The 18,896-nt window shown below is 36.6% G+C and overlaps 1 protein-coding gene across 1 annotated transcript; it reads right to left on the bottom strand.

The window, feature by feature from the left end:
* Positions 1 to 13,959: 13,959 nt before the first annotated feature.
* Positions 13,960 to 18,007, bottom strand: LOC133850441 (uncharacterized). The gene is made up of 2 exons (XM_062286546.1): positions 14,846 to 18,007; positions 13,960 to 14,776 (listed from the first exon to the last, which is right to left on the bottom strand). Exon 1 carries the CDS (start codon positions 16,601 to 16,603, stop codon positions 15,515 to 15,517), a length of 1,089 nt encoding a protein of 362 aa, XP_062142530.1. The 5' UTR covers positions 16,604 to 18,007; the 3' UTR covers positions 13,960 to 14,776; positions 14,846 to 15,514.
* Between the last annotated feature and the right edge of the window lie 889 nt (positions 18,008 to 18,896).

Below are 18,896 nucleotides of genomic sequence, written 5' to 3' on the forward strand. Positions count from 1 at the left end.
ACAGCTATTTCCATTCTAGTCGACACGTCGATTTTTAGCGATAGAAGCTTTCCTTTAACTAAAGCCCTTATGCCGTCTTTGATGGCTGTTCTTTTACGGAAACTAAACTCATAATGTTCCTTGATGTGATTGCTTTCATACCAAGGGCATTATAAATTGGATCAACAATTTCTTTAGTCCCTCGCTGTCCAAAAACATACATGGCTTTCCGTCAGTTGTGACAATTTTGACCAGTGAATTTATAATTGTGTCTTAACTAGTTCTTTCTTCACAACTTTAGTTTCGGTGACTTCTTCGCTTCTTCACCATGCTTCGTTGTCAAATGGCGTTTTAAATTTGTAGAATGAATACCTACTAATTTTACTCTGCACACTTTGCACACCGATTTGTTGTCACTTTTTTTTTATCAATTTTCAATAAATTTGATAAATCAATGTTTACAAGCGAGATTGACAAAGCCAATTGACGAGTAGAACCCACGAAACTTCACATACACTCATACATGCGCAAAAAACTTTTTGAATCGTCGATCGCGAGCAAACGGTCCGAGATTGAGCAGACCAAACAAAAACAGAAAAAACTGTTCTTCGGCTGAGCGCGAGCAAAATTTGTATACGAGCAATTCAATCCGTTGCTCTCAGACTTTTTGCTCAAAGTCTCAGAGACGAACACTTATTTTGAGACCGCACGAATCGGTTAACTGTTATTTACAAGTTATGGTCCGCGTTAATGTTGAGCCTAGCTGCTACAACCCATGTCTTGACTTCCCGCAAACTAAGTTCCATTACGGAACTGAGGGTGGTTGGGCATTTCCCAGTTATCAGAATGCTTATGTCATCGGCATAGGCAATTAACTTGGGAGCCCGTCTAGTGAATTTTTGTAATAGGCTATTCACAACCAGGTTCCAAAGGAGAGGCGAGAGGACCCACCCTGGGGAGTGCCACCTCGCACTTCCTTTGTAATAGTCAAATCGCCCCACGTGGCCACCACCCCTGTCGCTAAGAAGGCGGTTGATCCATCTGTGGATCGCTGGAGCCGTGTTCACTGAGGTAAGGCCCTTCATAATAGCGTCAGTAGTGACATTATTGAAGGCGGCTGAAATATCAAGAAAAGCCCCCAAGGAAGTGGAAGTTTTGAAGTGGTCTGCTTTTTCAATGGAGGCTAGAAGAGCATGAAGAGCCGTCTCAATAGACTTGCCCTTCGTGTAAGCATGCTGGCTTGGGGCAATTAGATGCAAAGAATCGCTCCCGATGTGCATATCAAGTAGCTTCTCAAGAGTTTTTAGCAGGAAAAATGTTAGGCTGATTGGCCGAAAGTCATTTGGGACCACGTGACTGCATTTGCCCGCCTTAGGCAGGAAAATTACTTTAGAGGTCCTCCTATGAGCTATGACACCATGCGAGGCACGCCGTGTAAAGCTCCGATAACCATGAAACAATCGCAGGTTTGCTGGCTTGCAGCATCGCTGGTGGAAGTCCGTCGAGACCTGGCGACCTTACCTTTGCAAAGGAGTCGATAGCTCAAATTATTCTGTTGGTGGTGATTAGACCGGCAGGGGTCTCATAACTGGGATACTTGGAAAGAGCTGCCAGTCAATGCTCGATGTTCCAATACATCCCGGGAAATGAGCTGAGAGCAGTGCCTCAAGAGTTTCAGCGCTGCTCTCCGTCCACTTTCCATCACCCGACTTGAGCAGACTGGGACTAGAAGCCTGCTTGGACAGCAGCTTCCTCAGTCTGGACCTCGTACCATGGATTCTGATTTTTATCTTCAGACAGACAAGTGTCCGAAAGACAAGGAAGTGATTTGGAAGTAATGATTTTTAAACCCTTTTCTGTCTTCGTTGGACTGTAACTAATGTGATTCAATCGTATTCATGCTAATGTTAGTATTTGTCAATAGTGTAAGTCCCTGTAGTGTCAAAATGAGATCCAACTACGGCCAATTCTTAAGTCTATTACACTTTATAGGTGGAACGACTTTTTGCCTTGTGGCTCAGCGAAAGTGTAGCACAAAAAAAAAAATTTGGTGCTTAGCGAATATGTGTTGGGGCAAATTTCAGTTGTGCTGAAAAAGAAAGGAACTCAAATATATTTCCAAGTTATCAAAAGCTGCATTCAGCAAAGATTATATGCTACCCAAAAAATTTTAAATTTACTTGAGATTTTAAATTTGCCGCTCAAAGGTAGCGGAGACATAAACTAGTGCACGATAAGAGACATACACCTCTGCATATGAAATTTCCCCTCCGTGGTGAGTTTGTCTAGCGAGCGAACGATCTTAGGAGACGCGCTTTGTCGCTTTGGCAACGACAGCTTTCATTCTTTTGCAATTTGACTACGATCAGAGACGGATGATCTGGGTGGCCAAAATTCTTGGTTGATGATGTGAAAAAATTAAATCACATGCATCACCAGAAAAAAAAATATAATCTTCCAACATCGTCAGCATTCATCAATGCTTTTTTGCTTTTGAGGAAAGAAAATAATCCAGCTCGTTACGCTTGCTAAGCGAAGGTAATTATTTCGGAGAAATAATCAAATTTTTTCATTGGTCCTAATTTCAATTTTTTCTCCATCCTTAGCAAGTGAAAATTCGTCTAAGCCGTCAATGTTTATTCCAAATAATACGGACAAAATTCCACTTAGTGAATTTTAACTCCACGAATCCGGCACATGTTAGTCAGCGGAGGCCGACTATTTCGTGCCGGGAGTCTTTATATTTCTGGGTCTGCCGCCTGCAGATCCAGAAGGCGACAGCAGTGAAGTGCAGTGCATCTCCGGGTAGAGCACTCTGGCCCCACAGTGTCGAGCCGCGCAAGGCCCTTGGTCCCTAAAAATATAATAGAATAATTTAGTTTGCATAGTTATAAGAAGCAACTAAAAAGATAAAAAGAAAAAGAAAAATATGAATTGTGATTTGGCACTTATTTTTTTTTTACGCTGTATTTTTTTTGGTTTTTGCTTTATTTTGTGTGCTATTTTTTCCCTAGGCCCTAAAGGATATATTCGACGTGAATATGCCTGTGCCTGTTCGGCACCAATCGTAAAAAAATAATAAATAACAAGTAAGAAAGTAACAGTCGAGTGTGCTCGACTGTGAGATACCCGCTACCCATTTTGAATAAAAGCAAAATATTGCGGTATTTTTTCAAAATATACTAAAAATACACCAAATGGTATATTTGTTATATCGATATAGTACCAGATTCAAAATATACCATACACGGCATAATATACCAGATTGTCGGCCAAAGCAACTAAAACCCCTAGTAACTTGGCGTTTTTGCCAACGCAAAAGTATTTCTTATAACTTCCACAATTTTTATCTAATCGCAAATTTCAAGAAATCACAACTACTATTGTTATTATTGAATACTCCAAAATTCGCAGCTCTAGCTTTAATATTATTTTGTTATGTTTGCACGCAGATCAAGTTTGTTTCAAATTTTTGCCACGCCCACTTCCGCCCCCGCAAATCAAAAAAATAATAGAATAACAAGCGCAATTTCAAAGCTAGAGTTACGAATTTTGGTATATGCAATAATTACTGTAGTAGTTATGATTCCTGAAAATTTGGTTGCGATCAGATAAAAATTGTGGAAGTTATTAAAGAAATACTTTTGTATGGGCAAAAACGCCTACTTACTAGGGGTCTGAGTTGCTTTGGCCGACAATCTGGTATATTATGCCGTGTATGGTATATTTTGAATGGTGTACTATATCGATATACCAAACATACCATTTGGTATATTTTTAGTATTTTAGGTATATTTTGAAAATGAGACCGCAATATTTTGCCTTTATTAAGGCAGGGTAGCGGGTATCTCACAGTCGAGCACCCTCGACTGTAACTTTCTTACTTGTTATTTGTGAAATCAGCTCAATATAAAATTCACGAATAGTTTCTTTAATTTTACACTTTTCAAATTCAGTCAGATTTTCGCTATCAATATACTGCTGCGCTTTTGTACCAATACAAATAAGGAGTTTGACAGAAGTTACATAATATTAACTTAACAGAAACATCAAGTCTGTTGTATAGGTATGGAAGTCTGACAGATTCGGATTGAAATTCAGTGTTAAGTTCATTAATAATTTTTATGCTTTTATTTTCGGTGCTAACATAATATTGGCTAAGTCCTTGGGCTTTATGTTATTGACTTCCGAACATTGGGATAGAAAATAAAGCTGTAGTGCATCCCACTGCTCTATAATTCTACAAATAACTTTCTAAAGAGAAAGCCACCTTGTCATTGCTAATCCTAAGATCTTATGGGGCTTGATGTCGCAGAAGTCTTGAAATTCTTTTAGCTCTAGCATTCTCTTAAGACTCCACGCGAAATAGGAATAAATGTTCCTGCACGGCTTTTCAACGTCTGATGGCAATTTTTTGCAAGAGTAGCTTGCGCACAAATGTAGTGAGTGACAAGTACACTTCATATAAAACAAGTTGGTGTCCTTACTCATTTTTCTTTTCAATCCAGATAGACTTCCCGCCATAGTATTTGCTCCGTCGGTTGCAAGTCCAATTAAATTGTTTAGTGGGATCTCGTTTGATGTAAAAAATTGTTTAATAGTTGATAGATTGACTCAGCGTCACATTTATTGATTTACCTAAGAAACTTGTCCGTAATTGTTTTCGTAACGCTTTGAAACTGCATTGCCACCAACACAAGCGCCTTGCTCCACGAAACATCAGTAGTTTCGTCAACAATTAGGGAAAATTTTGAACTTTTTAGCGAACTAATAATGTTTTTGAATGATTTTCCCGCCAGCTACTCTGTCATTTGTGATGCTTTTGTTCGACCACCTTCGTTTTTAAGCCACGAAAACTTGGTGAGTTTGTTTTATTTTGATTATTTTATTCTTAATAAATTCTAAACAAAAAAAATCATGACAAAGATAAATTCGAGGAGAATTACAGTAATAACGAAAAAAACCGCATAAACTCAATTTTGCACGTTTCTAGAAGTTTTAATTATTAAAATAATATTAATATTTTGTCCAAAGACCTTTATTTGAGATAACTTCCTGTACACGGTCAGGCATGCTCTCTACCAAATTTTCAATAATATACGTCTCCATTCAGCTTCAACACGCTCCCAAAGGTTGCCCATGTTTGATGGAGCTGCTTCGTATTGCCCGAGCCGTCTTTTCACGATTGACCAAAGATTTTCAATCGGATTGAGGTCGGGACTTTGTGCTGGCCATTCCATTAATTTAAAAGGTTGCTTTTCAATCCAGTCCTCCTTCCGCATAATACCTTCTATTAACTGTAGAGGGCCAACATGCCACCACGTGAAGCATCCCTAAACCATAATACTTCCGCCACCATGTTTTACAGTTTGTTTTACATGGTGTCTTTGGATACGATCTCCGGGTCTACGCCAGACCCGGTTAAATTTGGACTCGTCAGACAACACGTTTCCAATCGTCCACAGTCCAATTTTTATGTGCCCTTGCAAATTTCAATCGCGCTTTAACGAATAATGCAGGTTTTTTTTTCACACTTGCAATATACCCAATGTCTCGCAGCGCTCTTCTAGCTGTCCATTCGCTAACATTCTTGTTGATAGCCAAGAAAGCACCCTTTGGTGTTAGAAGCTTGTTCTTCCTCATTTTCGACATCATCAGTCGAGCATCTGTCTCCTTCAATAATTTCTTGCGACCTGCGACTTGCGCTTTGGGAGTCACATTCCGCCTCTTCTGAACAGCGATTACCACCGATTGGCTTATACCAAGCCTCTTGGAAATTACACGTGATGTACAACCATTCTCGGTCAGGCTAACTACATTATTTTCAATATCTTCAGATAATTTTCGCATTTTTATGCTAGCAAATCTTCAACAATTTATTTAGAATTACAAGCTAGTCCGAATCACGTTTTAATCTGTGCTACGAACATCAAGAATAATAGAAAATCAAAAATAACGGTGAACCTTGCCGATTTGTGCTGATAAGAGAAGTAAGAAAGCGAAAATAGGCGAAAAAGTGCCTACGTGCAAAATTTGAGTTTATGCGGGTTTTTTTTTCGTTTTTACTGTAATTCTCCTCGAATTTATCTCTTTCATGATTCTTTTTGCTTAAAATTTATTAAGAATTAAATAATCAAAATAAAACAAAAAAAAATTTTGGATTATCTTGTGTGGTTATGATTTTGTGAGTGGCGAAAGTCTGAGTTCTGAACATGCACTCAATTTTGCTCGCCACTGTAAGTGTATAATGTTTTAATAAGACTCACTTTGGCTCATCATCTACTGTCACTTGCAGAGCATTAGCTTCAGTTGCACCAGAAGCTGCCTTTTTTGTAATGAATCTATAAAATTTATATATGTACATATATACTTTGTTGTTTCAAAAGACATTAGCTTACTTACCTATCCATCACTATGTATAATCTTTAAAAACTGGTTAAACAATATATTTTTCAAATTCAAGTTCTCGAAAGATTTTTGTATTTCACAATTTATAACTGTTTACGTAGTGATGAGACGGAACATTGCAAATCGACTGCATGCGATATTATTTAGTGTTAGTAATGGTTCAATTTCTAACTGATACAAAATTTATGACTGGTGGAACAGAGCCGTTTGTTAAAATAATATGTGTATAATAAGTAACAAAGCTACAGTCGTGTGTGGTCGACTATGAGATAGTTTGTTTTTATACCCGCTACCCATAGGGCAGAAGGGTATTATAACTTTGTGCCGGCAGATCAAGTTTGTTTCAAATTTTTGCCACGCCCCCTTCCGCGCCCGCAAATCAAAAAAATCGAATTGCAAGTGTTATTCCTGAAAATTTGATTGCGATTAGATACAAATTGTGCAAGGTATTAAATAAATACTTTTGTATGGGCAAAAACGCCTTCTTACTGGGGGTCTGAGTTGCTTTATCCGATAATCTGGTATATTGTGCCGTCTATGGTATATTTTGAATGTGGTACCATATCGATATATCAAATATACCGCTCGGTATATTTTCAGTATTTTTTTAGTATTTTCGGAATATTTTAAAAATAATACCGCAATATTTTGCTTTTATTCAAAATGGGTAGCGGGTATCTCACAGTCGAGCACACTCGACTGTAACTTTCTTACTTGTTTTATTTGCGGGGCTGAATGCTAATGCTTTTAGATGGAGCACCTAAGGCGATTTCCAGCTAATGTTCTTAAACTTTTTTGTTCATACGCTGCGTTTGTTTTGTGATGCTAACTATTTTTTGCTGCACTTCTGATTCAGATAACTCCATGGATTCCTCTCTTCTCGTTTGCTTAGTGTGTGTTTTGGAAAAGTTTAACTCTGTTGTCATCGAGCAACAAAAATGGAATGCAATCAATTGTAAATTATTCTTCTTCGATATCTAGCGTTCTGCTTATGGATTTAGAATGGGACCTTATCCATCCATCGTGTACCTCGATTTGCCATGTAAATTTGCAAATTTTCGATTCATAGATCCGATTCTATGCTAAAACAGTAATGCCATAAAATATAACAAACCTCCTCAAATACTTCTTAATCATCCCTTTAAAATTTTCATCTGAATAGGGCTGGAACTGAATCAATAGTGAGATCCTGTTACTGTCAATGGTAACAAACCTTTTCAAAAAACTTTACTTTGAAGGGCTGCCAGCAAAGTTGGGTTAGTGTAGCTTACAATAAATAATCCCAATGTAAAAAGTACATTATATTTTAATAAAAATATATAAAAATAGTTTTTAACATTGGCCATAAAATATAAAATTTATATTTTAACTATTTTAAATTCACGACTATGTAATTTAAATGTGTTTTTAGTGAATTTGTGGATAATTATATATAAGGTCTATGAAAACATGGAAACACCCTCGTTCGGATTTGGGTTTACTCATGTTTGGTTTATGTATTTCAAAGCACATTCTCTGCCTAAGACTGAGCTTGGGGTCGCACTGAAAGATTTATGTGCGTAAATTTCATGCTGACGGCATCAGGTGATTTAACACTTTAGATAACTTGAAACACTTTATAGTCCAGCTAGTCCCAACTCCTCAACCTTTCACACAAACAAACAAGCAAACAAACAGACAGGAAAAGTTCAAAGGGGAGTTGGTGAATTGCCAAGGACAAAAGTTGTATTTTTATTATTTTATTTTATTGCGCTTACATCTTTAAATATGTTTGCTTGCCTTTTTGCCGCTTTTCTGTCCAGCTTTCTCTGACCTGAGTCGTGCATTCTGAGCCTATCACAAACACGACACTACCGTTTTACCCCAATCCCTACCTATTAGGCGGGGGTTAGCCAATGGAATTGATGTGTCTTTTGGGGTCATACAAATTACAAAAAAAAAGCTTTTGCCTTTTTGGGCCAAGCTGATTGTGTGCGATTGAGAGCACCATCGGCTCCAGATTCTTTAGATAGCATGAAAACCATATAAATTATATTGAGCGTTGTAAATTAGTTTTTTATGTGGCACGCATTTAGAGAGAGTGAGAAATGGAATTAGATACGTGCAGTTTGAGGAGTCAATTTATGCAAGCCTCTGATTACTACACAAAAAGCTTTGATTTTTACTGATAAACTGATGCTGGTAGAACTTAATCATTTAATATTAATCTACACTCCATAATGTACGATAAGTTGCGGCGTTTCGTATTCCTGGTGGCTGAAACAATATATCGCAAACGAAGCAGAACAATAGCAAGCAATTACCCAAAAAATAAAAAAAATCAATCACGATTTAAAAATTCCGCTCCGGCTCATCTCATTGCAATAAGGAATTGTATTCGTTTTTTCTATAAAATTATAATTATTGTAAGAAAAGAACATATATAGGTAAGAAACCTGCTAGACTGTGAGATACTCGCTACAAATTTTCAGTAAAGGCAAAACTGTGAAAGTAGTATTTTTGATTAAATAGTACATATATCATTTTAATGACGGAATACTACAATATGCCAAAATCTATACTTGATATATAGAAAATCAACTAATGCAACAGAGACCCAACATCAACAACCGGTTTTGGCATTGAAATAATTAATTAATTATTATTATTATTATAAATAATACAGTTATTATTATCTATTGTTACACATTAATTTCGTGATCTTCACACGTTAATCTACGAATTCATTACCAACAAAAAATATATAATAATAAGTTATTCATTATATTCTATGAGATCTACATACATATCACCCATACGGACGGACTGACATGTATTTATCGTCTCAACTACAGTTACAACACCAGTCTTCTTATCGATAGAATGCGGTAAAAAAAACAAATAAAAACTACAGTCGAGCGTGCTCGGCTGTGACAAAATTAATATACCTAAAATATTCAGAATGATCAAGAATATATATACTTATTTGTGTCGAAGCTGCATCCTTTTATATTTCCTTAATGTATGGTAACGCTCAAAAGGTATTGAAGCGAAAATAACTTGTAATTGTTAAGAAACTATAAACTAAAAATTTATTTAACCACAATTAGCTGGGGGAACAACGAATAAAAACCGATTGAATAGACCTGAGCCGCTATAAACAAAGTAGAGAGAAAATAGATATAAATAGATAATAAGGATTCTATTGACTCTGCATTTATAAATAAACAGACCGCCGCCTTCTAAGGTTAAATCGACTTAAAATTGTTTAAGTTATCCTCAACTTCAATTCAACTCAACTCAATTCGTCCGTGACTGTTACGGATTCCCAAAAAATAATATATTACAAAATAGAAAAATCTATTTTTGTAGATTTTCTAACATTTTGTCTATAAAATTTTGTGTTTTACCTTACATTGTCAATTAGCTCCTAAACATTAGGCAAATAAGCGAAATTAATTTATCAGCAACCAATGATAAATTAATTAGTAGTTCATCTACTTTGAATATTTCTTAGCATGAATGAGTTTTTTAAATTTCATTGAAATTTATCTATAGGTCTTGAACCGTAAGCCACGACCAAAAAATAAAATGAAAAAAAAAATATAAAATTAACAAAAAATCAAGTAAGAAAGCTAAAGTCGAGTGTGCTCGACTGTGAAATACCTGCTACCCATTTTGAATAAAAGCAAAATCTTGCACTATACAAAAAACAAAAATATACTAAATTGTGTATTTTGTATATTAATACTGTATATTAATACTTCACTCAATGTATACTATAGAGTGCAAAATATACCAGATTGTCAGCCAAAGCAACTAAGACCCCTTGTAAGTAGGCGTTTTTGCCCAAACAAAAGTATTTCTTTAATAACATCGACAATTTTTATCTGATCGCAATTATTCATTATTGTATATTCGCGACTCTAACTTTACGGGGCCGAAGTGGGCGTGGTGAAAACTTGAAATAAACTTGATCTGCGTGAAAACATTACAAATGCTGTCTATCTCTTATACACTAGTCGGCACAATTATTTTGACGAAACTCTTTTTGACTATTGAACTTAGCTTTGCTTGAGTTCGTCAAATAACGGTGCGAAAATGAGGCGCAAAACAAAGAATCTATTTTTAGCTATGTGCATGCCAAATTTTATTTCGTTTACCTTTTGCATTCTCTTTCTACTGATAAGAATGCATGCAGACAACGGCTTTTTTGCGTGGCACAAGTATTTTGACAGCATCTTTATGGAAATATTTTTACACTTGTAAGCACGCGAGAATTAAAGAACTTCTGTGTTTAACTTTGAGCAATTTTAAACCTTGTTATTAAAATAGAAAGTTATCAACAATTATTAAATAACATGGGTAAAACAGCTGAGCTAAGTTCGGTTACCAGATCTTCAATGGTAGCAAAATTTAACGCTGGAATATCAGTCAAAGACATTGCCAATGAGTATAATGTGTCGCGTCAAACTGTGCACTACCAAATCAAAAAGTTTAAAAAGCATAATGACATACGTAATTTAAGAAGATCAGGTGCTAAGCGCAAAACAGATCTCAGCGATGACCGAGTTCTATTACGGGAATTTAAAAAAAAAATGTTTTACTTAAGCCCCAATCCGCAGCAGATCAATTTAATTTGTCAGCTAAGCACCAATTAGTGAGCGCACAGTTCGTAGACGATTAAAAGAATATGATTTTAAGACTTATAAAGTCAAAGAAGTCCCATATATAACAAAAGCAAACAAGCTCAAAAGACTGTCATTTGCAAAGGAATATGTCAATAAGCCAAAGGAGTTCTGGAGGAGCGTTCTATGGACAGATGAAAGCTCCTTTGAGTATAATTCATCAAAAAATAAAATTTTTGTAAGATTACCAAGGGCACAAAGGCAGAAAAGGCGGCCCGTTTGCCAAAAAATAAGCCATGGTGGAGGCTCTGTGATGTTCTGGGGATGTGTAGCGTTTAATGGACTGGGTGACTTCGTTCCTGTCACTGGTTCGATGAACCAAGGCCAATATTTACGGATTTTAAATGATAATGCATTTACTTCTGGAGACAGGCTTATTGGTCAATCCTTCATTCTGCAACAGGATAACGCCCCATGCCACAAAGCTAAGATGATTACAACATTTTTGAAAGATGTTGGTGTTACCACTTTGGACTGGTCACCTCAAAGTCCAGATTTAAATATAATTGAAAACATCTGGTCTCTTATGAAAAGTAAAAGAACAGTATCGTTAAATAAAACCAGAGAGGAGACAATTTCTGAGGTCACTTCCCTTTGGGAAGAGATATCTCCAGAGATCATCCGAAATTTAATCGATTCAGTACCGGAACGCCTGGAAAAAGTTATTGAAACTAAAGGAAATTATATATTTTACTAAATACCCGTTTAGTTTTGTTTAAGTTTAAACCTTGTTATTCATATTAAAATACACTTGTCAAAATACTTATGCCATCGCTTGAAAATTACATAAGCTTATATTTTTTCAAGTTCATATGTTGAATTCATTATTTTTAAGTTTGTATTAGCACTAAGTAAAGCAGCAAAAAAATTCATTAAGTTATATTAAACCATTGCAAAGTTACTTAAAAATTTGAATAATTTTTTTTCGTCAAAATAGTTATGCCGACTAGTGTAGTCTCTGAGATGCTGTGCTAGAACGTCTCGGATGTTGACGCTGTTCAACAATATATATACTTTATAAGGTCGGTTACATACATTTCCTGCCGGCACAAACTTAAATACCCTTCTACCCTATGGGTAGCGGGTAAGAATATTTTTATAAAATTTACCAAACTTAGTTTTGGTGGTTCCAAATAATTTTTTTTTTTTTAATTTTATTATAATCATTCGCAAAAATGTACACATGTCATATACATTACCTTGATTAGTTAATGTATGCTCATACTGTAACGTGTAACGAAGCAAGTTCGCTGAAGGAAGCCGGTGTAAATGTAGCGCCATGAAAGGCGTACGCGATCGCTACGGCTGTTGTCTGGTCGGATGGGTGTGGGCAAGAAAAATATCCTTTCCGCTACGTGCTTCCATGGATTAATTATACTTTTAGAAAATTCGCGTACTTAAGGAAGGGGGAAAATGGGGAAGAGACATACAAGGGCAGTAAACAAAAGAGTTAGAAGAAAACTAGAGGAAAGACAAGTTAGGGATCTACCTTCGACTTGGAGCACTTCTCCTTTACGATGCACTCATTGGTGCAGACGCCCACCCTACCATGATCCTGCAAAGCCAATGTTAAAATCAATTTAGATGACAGGATCCCTTAGAGAAGCTCCTCGTTACTCAACCCTCCCCATACAAACGCTGCATGGTTCCAAATTTGAAAACTTACTCGCACATACTAAACATTATAACAAATTTATTTAAATTAAGAAACATAAAGAAAAAGCAAATAAGGCAACAAAAGAAAACATGGACGGAATATGAAATAACGACGTTGAAATATTAAAGCTAAATTAATTCTATTTCATAAATACTTAAAAACTAAATAAATAGATGTATAGAATAATTATGATTAATAGAAATAGATAGCTAATATTTCATATTGTAATTATACCCGCTACCCATAGGGTAGAAGGGTATTATAACTTTGTGCCGGCAGGAAATGTATGTAACAGGCAGAAGGAGGCATCTCCGACCCTATAAAGTATATATATTCTTGATCAGCGTCAACAGCCGAGACGATCTAGCCATGTCCGTCTGTCCGTCTGTGTGTCTGTCCGTCTGTGTGTCCGTCCGTCTGTCCGTATGAACACCTAGATCTCAGAGACTATAAGAGATAGAGCTATAATTTTTTTTCGACAGCATTTGTTATGTTTGCACGCAGATCAAGTTTGTTTCAAATTTTTGCCACGCCCACTTCCGCCCCCGCAAATCAAAAAAATCGAATAACAAGCGTAAATTTAAAGCTAGAGCTGTGAATTTTGGTATATACAATAATTACTATAGTAGTTATGATTCCTGAAAATTTGGTTGCGATCAGATAAAAATTGTGGAAGTTATTAAAGAAATACTTTTGTATGGGCAAAAACGCCTACTTACTAGGGGTCTGAGTTGCTTTGGCCGACAATCTGGTACATTGTGCCGTCTATGGTATATTTTGAATGGTGTGCTGTATCGGTATACCAAACATACCATTTGGTATATTTTTAGTATTTTTGTAGTATTTTCGGTATATTTTGAAAATAATACCACAATATTTTGCCCTTATTAAAAATGGGTAGCGGGTATCTCACAGTCGAGCACACTCGACTGTAACTTTCTTACTTGTTTTTATATGGATCGCTAAATTAATAGATAGTTTTTATGTACTATAAAACTATTTAATTAAGAATCCATATCCTTATATGGCAATGGACCATCAGCAAAAGCCCAGCCCTAAGAAACTTAAGGTTTCTCAGGCGAAACGAAGCTGCCAACAAAACAGATATAAATAAACTTCGTTTGGTCTTTAACCTTTGCATTCAACAGATGCAATACACAAAAAAGCTCTGTAGCGAACAATATGAGTAAAAGCTACGTATGTATAAACAAAAAGCTCACTTACAGCATTCTCCAGCGACGAAAGATCTTTCACAGCCGGTGATATGTGTGTGTGTGTTGTTATGTTGTTGTGGTTGCAGCTGTGGAACAAAACTTTAAAGCCCTAACCAAAAGCTTTCTACTCAAATGTTGATCTGAGCTTTTATGCCAGATGTTCCATTGTTTACTTTGTAAGCAATTATAAATGTAATTTTGAATTTGCAAATTTATGACAGAAAACAAAAGTATTTACGAACAATATATATGTAGGACGAACAAATGACTAATGAAGTTTATTTACAACTGATACCTAGTATATAATACCACGGAATCATATGTAAATTTACATCAATTCTTCCATTCAACATATATATATGTACGTAAACAAGACTTTACATGAACAAAATAGAATACAAAGAAGCGCTAATTAAGTGGCAGAAGGCCCAAAATGAACAATGTCGAAATACATATAATAAACAACACAAACATCTATGGCACGATCATCTTCGGAGACATTTCCTCTGGTGGTCGCACGGTCACTTGCACATATACCACATCTAGGGTAATGTTGGCGTTCTCCTTGCTTTCCCTCTTAGCGACAACTCCCAATGCAAATTGAGGTGGCGGCGGTGCGGTAGCGCTGCAAATCGCTCCTCCAAATTTGGGCCAGATTGCAGTGCTGACTCCCGCTTGCAGCTATCAGCTGATCTGCTACAGCTTTCGCAGCGGTCGTGCAGAAGCTTTCAAAGCTTTATTACAAGCTTTGTTCTGCCGGCTGTCGAAGCGGAGTGGATGAGCTTTGCTTGGTGGCTTAACTTCGTAAGCACCAACAACATCCAAAAGTACAATATGGAACTACGTGCCGTCTGATTGTGAAAGAAAAATCAGATCATGAATACATGTAAGCTTTATATCTGCAATAGCGCAATAGTTACCCTGCCTTTTTGGACGGCACCATAAAATCTCCAAATTTTGTCTCCGCCTGTTGGCCTTCGGTAGCTGACCGAAAAAAGGGGTGTTTTCACACAATTTCTCTATTCGCACTATGCACTTTTTATTTCACTGAATATTTATGTTGGCTGAATATTTATGACCGTCGCACTTAATTCTCAATTTATATATGTATTTTTTCCTGGTGCGACTTGTCACAACCAATTCAGAAAGTGACTTTGCGAGATTGCAAGACCAGCACGAATGAGCAAAAAAAACTGTCTTGTCAATAGGGCGTTAATCTTTGATGCATTCTTAACTTCCCATTCTTTGACATTCACTGCCTCAAGATGCATCTATCGCAAAAATCTTTTTGATGTTGCCAAGCCCCACACACAGATGGCGCTAATTAATATTTCCTAACAAAATACATATATCCTACAAGTTTAGACTAACATTAAACAATTATTATACATTTAACATTTAACTAACAAAAATTGAATTATTAACATATATATACATAACTTTAATAAATATACTACATTAACTACTTTTTCTACAAACAGAGCCGTGGCGCTGACGGTTTCCAATAGCAAAAAAAACTTTGCCTACTTTTAGGCCCAACCAATAAATGTTGGCGGTCCAAGCGACCACTACAATCCCCCCTGCCAAAATCACACTTTGTGGTCATCACTCCAAAGAGTGATACTCGCTTGGACGAATTTCCTGGCTACCCGATTTATTGTTTTTAAATCTTTAACATGATATTTTAAAATGAATCGCCCTTGGGTATCTCCTAACTCATAATAAGTATGGCCCAACTTATGCTTCACGCGAGATTTCACAAGTGTTAGAGCTAGAGGCGCATTAAAGCCTTTTTCAAAATTATTTTGTTGAAACCTTCGCCCATCAACTTCTGGACCAATTCTAAAATCTACTTCTCGACTTCTAAGATTGTACTGCTCTTCTTTTTCTTCGTGCTTCCGTTTTATGCTCTGTTGAGCCGTTTGCCTTATTATATCAACGGAATCCGCTCGATGAAAACTAGCTGTACGGTTTTCTAGAAGTTCTAAATTTCTTAGAAGTGGATAGGTATTGCCATTAAGAATCATGTGTTGTCCAAATGCAACACAATATGGACTGACATTTTCTGCTAACTGCCTGCTGGATCGTAACGCCCACAAAAGCTGCTCAATCGATTGATGCTGCCGTTGCCTGGCTGAAGACAATTGCCTAGGAGCAGAGTCAACTCTATAGCTTTCAACTTGAGCCGCTGAATTAACTGACAACCTGTGAAAGCCACCTTCACTCGCTTTCGACAAGTCCTGCGGATGCTGGGTTGCTACGTCCTCCGCAATACTCTGCTGCAAACTAACCATTGGTGGCACAACTGGTGCTAGATCTGAATTCGGCTGAACAAGTTCGGGCATACCAGTCGGTGCAATATTGCTAGAGCCTGTGATTAACAGATTTTGCGCTACTGCCTTGTTTTTGAACTTTGATAGCGTTTGTTCTTCTGAACTCTGAGCTGCACTTAGTTCTTCTGCCAAACTCATGGATTTGCTTAACGCAGTCTTACAACTTGGGCAGACCTCGTCATTTTCAGTCGCAGTACTGAAACATATATGATGAAAATAGTGATTGCAACTCGTTGTTAGAAGTTGAGCTGGATACTCTACTTCTTCTGAGCATACACCACAGAAAGTTTCTCCCGACATTCTCTGATATAGCGGGTTACAAATTCCACTAACGGGTCTGGCCATTTTGAATATTTATAAATTGCTAACTAAACAAAAAAAAACGTATGAAACACAAAACAATAATGACAGTAATAATAATAATAGTAATAATAATAAGTAAACAGTAACTGAAATCAAACTCAAAAATATAAACCAAAATAACATAAATAAATTTGGAACCATGCAACACTTATCGAAGGAAGAGTTGCTAACTAATAGTCGAAAGTATATATTGAAAACAAAGAAAATAGGGAATCTGAAAAATTGCTCCAGATATAGCGGCAAGTTAAGTAGTTCGAAACCACTTACTCGTTCCAAGCGAATATCTAGAAACAATATCCAAATACAGATAGGGTTTGTTGCATCGCTACCACTTACACTCGTACCCACGTAAAAGATAACGACCATGTTTGTGTGTATTGATTAACACAGAAAAAAAATAGATATTGAGAAAAAAGAAAATAGGAAATTCAAAAACATTGTTGCAAATACAGATCGATTTTGGCTGCTTCACTACCACTTACACTCGTATCCACGCAGAAGATAACGACCATGTTCGCGTGTAGTGATCAACACAGAATCCAAAAGCAGATATCGAAAAAGAAGAAAAGAATAGGAAATTCGAAGCATTGTTCCAAACACCGGTAGATTTTGGTTGCATCACTATCACTTACACTCGTATCCACGCAGAAGATAACGACCATGCTCGTGTATAGTGATCAACACAGAATCAAAAAGTAGGTATTGGAAACAAAAGAAATAGGAAATTCGAAACATTGTTCCAAATATAGATCGATTTTGGCTGCTTCACTACCACTTACACTCGTATCCACGCAGAAGATAACGACCATGCTCGTGTATAGTGATCAACACAGAATCAACAAGAAAGATATTTGAAACAAAAGAAATAGGAAATTCGAAACATTGCTCCAAATATAGCGGCAAGTTAAGTAGTTCGGAACCACTTACTCGTTCCAAGCAAATATTTAGAAACAATGTTCAACCACCGATAGATTTTGGTTGAATCACTACCACTTACACTCGTATCCACGCAAAAGATAACGACCATGCTCGTGTGTAGTGATCAACACAGAATCAGAAAGCGGACGAACTCCATTGTTTACTTTGTATTGACTGCTATGTTTCTATCTAGCGGCAAGTTGCAGTTTTATCCGCAAGAAAACTTGGCTCCAGCTAAGACTCCACATAAGCACCAATACAAAATATTTCGAAAATATTTTTTTCGAAGACAGGCTAGCTAACATACAACAGTACAATAAAACAATTACGCTAACCTGGCCTCACGTTTGGGCGCCAAATAATATAATTAACCTGTAACGTGTAACGAAGCAAGTTCGCTGAAGGAAGCCGGTGTAAATGTAGCGCCATGAAAGGCGTACGCGATCGCTACGGCTGTTGTCTGGTCGGATGGGTGTGGGCAAGGAAAATATCCTTTCCGCTACGTGCTTCCATGGATTAATTATACTATTAGAAAATTCGAGTACTTAAGGAAGGGGGAAAATGGGGAAGAGACATACAAGGGCAGTAAACAAAAGAGTTAGAAGAAAACTAGAGGAAAGACAAGTTAGGGATCTACCTTCGACTTGGAGCACTTCTCCTTTACGATGCACTCATTGGTGCAGACGCCCACCCTACCATGATCCTGCAAAGCCAATGTTAAAATCAATTTAGATGACAGGATCCCTTAGAGAAGCTCCTCGTTACTCAACCCTCCCCATACAAACGCTGCATGGTTCCAAATTTGAAAACTTACTCGCACATACTAAACATTATAACAAATTTATTTAAATTAAGAAACATAAAGAAAAAGCAAATAAGGCAACAAAAGAAAACATGGACGGAATATGAAATAACGACGTTGAAATATTAAAGCTAAATTAATTCTATTTCATAAATACTTAAAAACTAAATAAATAGATGTATAGAATAATTATGATTAATAGAAATAGATAGCTAATATTTCATATTGCAATTTTTATATGGATCGCTAAATTAATATATAGTTTTTATGTACTATAAAACTATTTAATTAAGAATCCATATCCTTATATGGCAATGGACCATCAGCAAAAGCCCAGCCCTAAGAAACTTAAGGTTTCTCAGGCGCAGCGAAACGAAGCTGCCAACAAAACAGATATAAATAAACTTCGTTTGGTCTTTAACCTTTGCATTCAACAGATGCAATACACAAAAAAGCTCTGTAGCGAACAATATGAGTAAAAGCTACATACGTATGTATAAACAAAAAGCTCACTTACAGCATTCTCCAGCGACGAAAGATCATTTTCACAGCCGG

The sequence above is a fragment of the Drosophila sulfurigaster genome, chromosome 2L (assembly GCF_023558435.1).
Source record: "Drosophila sulfurigaster albostrigata strain 15112-1811.04 chromosome 2L, ASM2355843v2, whole genome shotgun sequence".
Taxonomy (NCBI): Eukaryota; Metazoa; Arthropoda; class Insecta; order Diptera; family Drosophilidae; genus Drosophila; species Drosophila sulfurigaster.

Bases quoted from the DNA above. Each gene is read 5' to 3' on its own strand.
- LOC133850441 (XM_062286546.1), bottom strand. From the start codon at position 16,603: ATGGCCAGACCCGTTAGTGGAATTTGTAACCCGCTATATCAGAGAATG.